This window comes from Scyliorhinus torazame, chromosome 12 (genome assembly GCF_047496885.1).
Source record: "Scyliorhinus torazame isolate Kashiwa2021f chromosome 12, sScyTor2.1, whole genome shotgun sequence".
Lineage (NCBI taxonomy): Eukaryota > Metazoa > Chordata > Chondrichthyes > Carcharhiniformes > Scyliorhinidae > Scyliorhinus > Scyliorhinus torazame.
Window position 1 is genome coordinate 17,911,514 of NC_092718.1, and position 8,101 is coordinate 17,919,614.

Below are 8,101 nucleotides of genomic sequence, written 5' to 3' on the forward strand. Positions count from 1 at the left end.
CCTCCGCGTTCTCCCACCTACTGCTCCTCTCTTTCTTGGGCCACCAGAGTACGCACTCCCGATCAGCGAACCGATGAAACCGCATCAGCACCGCCCGTGGCAGCTCGTTAGCCTTTGGCCTCCTCGCCAGCACTCTATGGGCCCCTTCCAGCTCCAGGGGCCCCTGGAAGGACCCCGTTCCCATCAGCGAGTTTAACATGGTGACCAGATAGGCCCGCACGTCCGACCCCTCCAGCCCCTCAGGGAGGCCCATGATCCGCAGATTCTTCCACCTCGACCGGTTCTCCATCTCCTGCCATTTCTTGTGGAGCGCCTCGTGTGCCTCCACCTTTACCACGAGGCCCAAGATCTCTTTTGTCGGACCTTGTTGATTGCCATCCCCTGGGCCGTCTGGATCTCCAGTAGCTTATCAATAGAAGCCTTCATCGGCTCCAGCAGGTCCGCTTTGAGCTCCCTAAAGCAGCGCTGGATAACCTCCTGCCGCTCCTGCGCCCACTGCATCCACGCTGCCTGGTCCCCGCCCACCGCCATCTTGCTCTTCTTCCCTCGCACTTTCTTTGGGTTCACCACCACTTTTTTAGTCGCCCCGCTCCTGGTCCAAGCCATTCACTGTCGGGGGAATGTTGCAGTCTTCTTCCCACACCAGGAAATGTCGAACAAATGCCGTTGGGGGCCCTGAAAGGTGCCCAAAAGTCCGTTCCAAGCGGGAGCGCTGAACGTGCGACTTAGCTCTGCAGAGCCGCAACCGGAAGTCGGGCTCGTCGTTCATGAGCGACGAACTGTGTCAGTACCTGCTCAGTAAGGGCATCGCCTCGAGCAGGACTACCAGTTATAACCCCAGGGGAAACGGGCAGGTGGAGAGGGAGAAGGCGACGGTCTGGAAGACCGTCCTCCTGGCCCTACGGTCTAGAAATCTCAGAGTTCCCCACTGGCAGGAGGTACTCCCCGATGCGCTCCACTCTATTCGGTCCCTACTTTGCACGGCCACAAATGAGACCCCTCATGACCACCTATTTCTTTTCTCCAGGAAATCCACCTCCGGGGCCTCGCTCCCGTCCTGGCTGAAGACACCGGGGCCCATCCTGCTCTACAAACACGTCAGGAGCCATAAGTCCGACCCCCTGGTCGAGAGGGTCCAGCTCTTACACTCCAACCCCCAGTACGCATACATCGAACACCCCGACGGCCGACAAGATACGGTCTCCCTCCGGGACCTGGCAATAGGTTCCACTACCACCCATTGCACCCGCCCAACCTACGCTGACCAGCGCCACCGCCCCTACATGGCACCCGTACCCCCTCCTGCCCGCCATTCCCCCTTTACCGATCCACAGGAATGAAGCCCCAAAAGACACGCTTCCGGAGTCCACATCTGTGCCCGCACCGGCGACTTCACTATCGATGCCAGCACGGCTGAGTTCGACGCCCGGGCCAGCTGCAATACTAGAGCTTCGGCAATCACAGCGCACAATCCTGGCGCCGGACAGGCTGAACTTATGAACCCTTCACCCCCGCCGGACTTCATTTTTTTTAACAGGGGGTGAATGTGGTGAATGTATTGCTGCAACAATTCACCATGTGCATATCTGCATTACGCTGTTGCCCATGTGGGCTCCACCTATGGACCATGTGGGCTCCACCTATGGACCATTGTAAGGTATTACCTATGATATAGCATGTTGGGGCCTGGCTCCACACCTTGAGGGGAGGTATAAGAGCAGTCGCCCTGTAGGCGGCTCCCACTAACAGATCAGTTTACTTCTACTCCTGGTTTCGTGTGAATTGATGGTCGCATCAATGAGGTGACCAGAACTGCACACAATACTCCAAATGTGGTCTAACCAAGAATGAGAATCCCGCCCCAGGAGTCTCCCCCATTCTGACTGCCGTTGGATTGTTAGAAAGTTTTGCAAACTGACACTCAACCTGTTATGAACGCACCTTCCTTGGGCATCAAGTCCTGGGGTGGAACTTGAAGCCGGAGCATCTGGCTTGGAGGTAGGAATGCTCTGCGCCACAAGGCCTCCTCATGTACTTCCCTGGCTTCCATTTAAATGCCATTTGTGATATTAATGTTGGTGCGTCGCTATAATCTAACTGGCTCAAAATTCAGAAAGGTCCATCTCAACTTCCTTACTCTATATCCTTCCTACCGTTCCTCTTTCTGCAGCTTCTGAGCTCTACATGATTGACGGTTACTGAAAAGTCAAGTCCCATTTCTGTTTGGGATTTTTAGGGATTGGACTCCATCATTTACAATGATACTCAGTCATTCATGGGCATGGAATAAATCCAAATAAAATGTTTATTGCTTGGAATTCCAGAATGTTTTGGGAACAGCATTCCAGATATTTTTAAACCCCTGTCCGTGGCCTGCGCTCCATTGTTGTGCTGTCACCTGTCCTGTCAAGGTAACCATTCATACTTAAAGAGGAGGCATAACAGTAAATGAAGGGGGAACAGATGCTGCAAGCAGATGTTAATTTTTTAAGCACATTTTGCCATCATCTTATCAGGCTGCAGCCTAACGAGCCCCTGTACTGGAAACGTAGCTTCCTAGCAATGATTATTGGCAAGATGCTTGAGATTTTCCAGTTGGTGGTAGGCGGACAGCACAGTGGCTAGCACCGTTGCTTCACAGCTCCAGGGTCCCAGGTTTGATTCCCGGCTTGGGTCACTGTCTGTGCGGAGTCTGCACGTTCTCCCCGTGTCTGCGTGGGTTTCCTCCGGGTGCTCCGGTTTCCTCCCACAAGTCCCGAAAGACGTGCTTGTTAGGTGAATTGGACATTCTGAATTCTCCCTCAGTGTACCCGAACAGGCGCAGGAGTGTGGCGACTAGGGGATTTTCACAGTAACTTCATTGCAGTGTTAATGTGAGCCTACTTGTGGCACTAATAAAGATTATTATTATTAAAATAGCATCTAATTTATGTACTCATATCCTGAGCTCTCCTCCGCATTCTTGGGTTTGAGGTAGAGATTTGGCTTGAGCCCAGTGCATAGAAAAGAGAGGGGGCATTTGTAGGTGGCACAGTGGTTATCGCTGTTGCCTCACAGCGCCAGAGAATCGTGTTCGATTCCAGCAGCGGGTGCCTGTCCGTGTGGAGTTTGCACATTCTTCCCTGTGTCTGCGTGGGTTCCTGCGGGTGCTCGGGTGCTGGACCCGCCAGCAGGCTAGGTGGAGGAGAGCTCAGGATGTGGAGAGAAACTCCGCGGGGCCAAAACACTGCAAAGTACGTTCAATAGCGAGATGTTGCTTGGTGCGGCAGCCGGCAAGAAACAGTCCACTAAACGAGCCCAAAATCGTTCACAGGTTTTTTTTCCCCGGTTAAATCGCACCCAAAATCTCTGACCATCGTGATGTTAGGAAGTTGGAGTGAAATGAAAAGTTAAAAACTGGATTCGGAAAAGAAACTGGTCGGGATTTATGCACTGAGGACATATGAGATGCAGATTCGCCTCGTCGCAGGGTGATCAGATACTTTAAGTAAGGTGGAGATTGGCAGTCCAGTGACTTAGATCATAGCCACATCCAGTTGCAAAGCAGGCACTTCCACAGAATCAGGTTGTTGTGCAAAGAAAGAGAGCACAAGAGGTCTATCTCATAGAATTTACAGTGCAGAAGGAGGCCATTCGGCCCATCGAGTCTGCACCGGCTCTTGGAAAGAGCAACCTACCCAAGGTCCACACCTCCACCCTATCCCCATAACCCAGTAACCCCACCCAACACTGAGGGCAATTTTGGACACTAAGGGCAATTTATCATGGCCAATCCACCTAACAGCACATCTTTGGACTGTGGGAGGAAACCGGAGCACTCGGAGGAAACCCACGCAGACACAGGGAGGATGTGCAGACTCCGCACAGACAGTGACTCAAGCCGGGAATCGAACCTGGGACCCTGGAGCTGTGAAGCAATTGTGCTATCCACAATGCCACCGTGCTGCCCGTGCTTCCTAACATCTATCTGTGTCACTCTCCATGGGTGGAATCAGACGCTGCTCCCAAGTCGAATTCTGAGGCAGAGGAAGTGTAAAATTGAATGGAGGTGATTCCCCCCAGGAACCACCTCCCCCCCCCCACTAAACCCAGACACAATTTTGTGCTTTGGAGGGCAGGCGATCAGGCAGGAAACCCCCCTTGTATTTATTAAAGCCCGTCAGTGGCTCTTAATGACCACTTAAGGGCCTTATCCCACCCAGCCTCAACTTTTAGGGTAGAATGGAAAGTGACATTAACACTTATCCCCATCTGGAGCAGGAGGGGGGAGTGGGGTGTGTGTCAGCTTTAGGCCCCCTCAGAGTAGGGGCATTCTCCCCCCACCCCGGATGTTGGAGCTCCATGGCCCCCTCCCAGCAGCACCCCATGCCGGCCTACCACCTGATACCGTGATCGCACCCTCCCCGTCTCACCCTCCAGGATGTCCCCTATCCTTCAGCCCCTCTGCCCCCGCCCCCGGGACTTAACTTTTTAAAGATTTCGGAACTTAGACCCAGGCAGAGTGCTGCAGTACCACTTCTAGCCACTGTAGCACTGTGTCTGGGTGGGGTTAAAGTGCTGTTGGCCAATCTGTTTGGGGCTTCCTCCGAGGGTGAAGGGAAGACCCTTTCACTGCCAATCAACCTTCAAGTGGGCGTTAAATTGCAGTGTGAGTTTGGGAGACGGCGACTGCGTGTTAGGAGCCGACAATCGCTCGCCATCCTTAAAATTCTACCCCCATAAGTTCTACTCTAAACTACACGATCCTCCAAAAAAGGTACAGGTCTGGTATGGTAATTATTTTCTGGATTGGGCTCATAGTATTAAAACCTATGGGATGTTCTTTTGGGAGGTGTATTCTCGGTGTTTAGGAAAGTAGATAGATTTAGATTATGGGGGGGGGGGGGGGGGGTGATAATTTAAGCAGACTGTCTGGGTAACCATTATTGCTGGCGGTGGGATTCTCTGATCCCACCGGTAGTGCAACCCCCCCCCCCCTCCCCACCCCACAGTTTTCCCTACGGAGTGGGGTGGCTTCGATGGAAATTCCCATTGACAGTGGCGTGAGTGGAGAATTCCCCCACCAGTAACCAGCGCACCACCAGAGATTCCCGCCCACAATGTTCAAACGCAAAGATGAGAGTGTTACCTCCGAGCCAATTCCATTCGTCCAACATTGTTCAGGGTGGAGCAGAGAATTTGGGGGAAGGAACCGTTTTGGTAGCGGTATAGCGCCAAGGATCCTGAGCAAATTAAAAAGTATCCATTCACGGTCAGACGGATATCCTTGTAAGTCGAGCATCCAGTAGCTTCCACAGTCGGAAGTGGAATATGAGCAAATCATTTTGACGAGTTGTGTTTTTATCTTACAGGTTTTCCAAAAAATTGCTGAGGAAAAGAAGGGGAAGGTCCATGTTTTCTTCTGTGGTTCCCCAGTCCTGGCCAAAACAATCAAGGCCCAATGTGAGCATTTTGGCTTCAAGTTCTACAAAGAAAACTTCCAGTGATGTGCTAACGATGGTCAACAATGTGGGTCTTCCTCTGGTGCAGTGTACAGGTTTCACACACCCCACCGGAACCTTCACTATCCATCACAATGGAAAGGATTCACCCCGGTGGGCAATGGCAATTTGGTGATGGTTGGTTAACCTGAGTTTGGCCGTAACAATCTGCTACAGAAATACGCTAAGCTCAGTAATGAATAAAAGTGACCATCCTTTATTTAATCTTTTGCTATTTATGAGGTTGATTAATGATTGGCCTGAGCGGATTGGCAGAGGAAGGCTTCTCAAAGTTTTCACCTTACATGATATTTCCCCAATAATCAGGAAGGCAGATAGTCGGAGTGTGGATGGTGGAGGTTCCATTCCCACCCGGCATAATTTATCACATGGAGCCAATGATCCCCCCAGGTAAATTCCCTAAATTGTGCTGAGTTGGTTGACCTTAGCCACGGCAGGGGTTGACTACTGCTGTTAGCCTTAGGGTTGCTGGACCCAGAGAGACGTTTGTTGCATGTTGTGTTCAACTGTGGTGCCCATTATAGTTGAATATCTTCCTGACACTCACGAACCAGCTCCGCACACGTGTGAACACTTCAAAAGGGTATCAGAAAGGGCTCAAAACCCAGGGGACTGTGCAAAATATCCCAGCATGAGTCGGAAGAGGAGGGCAAAAAACGGGGGTCACAGGATTTAAAAATAATACTTTATGTTCAAATATTTATTGAGATGTTTCTTCTGAAACCCCCATTTTATTGTATTGTGTGTGGGTGGAATTATGGGCTGGATCTCACGAGCCCCAGGTGACCGTGTTTCCCATGAGGGGCCCACTGCAGCACCCACTTCCAAGCTGACCCCGTAATGAGGGCGGGTGGGGGTGGGTGCCAAAATTGGCAGCCTATTGCCGTATATAAATACGTAAAAAGGTACATTAAAAAGGGTCAATTAAGCTTTCTACCAAACCAATTAGCACTGATAATACACTGCCCATGCCAAAAAATATTTGATAAAGGCAGCGGGCAGCCCAGTGTTTTCACTGAAATGTTTAATGCGCAGGAAGGAAGTGGGGGTGTCTCTCTTCAGGGGCTGCCCTTTGCCGATCGCGGTGTGGCCCCATCTAAGGTTGGACCCCTTCCTCCCTTTCTGCTCCCTCCCTTAAACCCATCTTCCCCCCAAGATCCTCACCCTAACCTGCCCAAACCCCAGCCCAAGGACCCACATTTGCATCCTTCAGGGATCCGCTGGGCCTTGATTTTCCTCTTCCCCTGTGATCCCAGCAGCCGTCACTGACACCTCGCTCGCGTTGCTGGAACTGATGCGGCTGACAACCAACCCGACTGGCCAGGCAGCTCCAGAAGGCAGGCCCTCCTCCCCAGTCAGGAGCACAGGTCCCACTGCTGTGCGGTCGAGTGTGAGGCAGGGAGGGTGGGGTGGTGTTGCTCATCAACGGCCAATAACAGTCCAGATCATCAGAATAAGAGGAATGGTTGAGCAGGTTAGGCCTGTAGTTCCTGGAATTTAGAAGAATGAGAGATGATCCTATATAAAGTCCTGAGGGGCTCAACAGGGTCAATGCAAAGAGAATGGCAGGGATTTTTTAGCCCCCTGCAAGGGGGGCGGGGGGTGGGTGAGCGGTGCCGACAATCACATGGGAGGCGCAAAATGGGTTTACCGCCAGGGGAATTTTCCTGATTGATTGTCCTCATGCTCCGCTAATGTGTCAAGCCTTTACGCCGGATAAACCCCCCTTTACCTCCGTATTAGGATGTCCATTCACTTGGGCGTGAATCATGACAAGTCCCCCGCAATATGTACCTGGTGAGCAGAACCCGCCAGAGTCACACAGCTGTTTACAGCCCCCAGGAGGAATGCATTTTGGCCCTGACAAAGGCGATGCTTTGAATGTGAGCTTTGCAGGTAATTAAGTCTTACAGATCCAGAGAGAGGGGTAATCCCTGCAACTAGCTGAAAATGGTCGCATTAAAAATATCGTCGTGCATCTTTGACTTTGTCTATATATATGTTTCTGGAACCCACCTCTTCATTCACCTGAGGAAGGAGCAGTGCTCCGAAAGCTAGTGACATCGAAACAAACCTGTTGGACTTTAACCTGGTGTTGTAAGACTTCTTACTCCACCCCAGATCAACGCCGGCATCTTCACATCATGTCTGTCCAGGAGTGAAGAGTGGCACAGTGGTTGGCACTGCTGCCTGACAGCGCCAGGGACCCGGGTTTGATTCTGGCCTTGGGTGACTATCTGTGTGGAGTTTGCACACTCTCCCCCTGTCTGTGTGGGTTTCCTCCCACAGTCCAAAGATGTGCAGGTTAGGTGAATTGCCAAATTGTCCCATAGTGACCACATACCATAAGACCATAAGACATAGGAGCGGAGGTAAGGCCATTCGGCCCATCGAGTCCACTCCACCATTCAATCATTGCTGATTTCAACTCCATTTACCCGCTCTCTCTCCATAGCCCTTAATTCCTCGAGAAATCAAGAATTTATCAACTTCTGTCTTAAAGACACTCAACGTCCCGGCCTCCACCGCCCTCTGTGGCAATGAATTCCACAGACCCACCACTCTCTGGCTGAAGAAATTTCTCCTCATCTCTGTTATAA

General features: G+C 51.6%; 1 protein-coding gene across 1 annotated transcript in view; it reads left to right on the forward strand.

Annotated features, from left to right (window-relative positions):
• nox5 (NADPH oxidase, EF-hand calcium binding domain 5) overlaps window positions 1-6,333 on the forward strand; it is a 138,910-nt gene extending 132,577 nt beyond the window's left edge. The window contains exon 17 of the mRNA XM_072470482.1: window positions 5,352-6,333. Coding sequence (XP_072326583.1) covers window positions 5,352-5,486 — 135 coding nt within the window. The 3' untranslated portion in view covers window positions 5,487-6,333. The remainder of the gene's footprint in view (window positions 1-5,351) is intronic.
• Window positions 6,334-8,101: the final 1,768 nt, after the last annotated feature.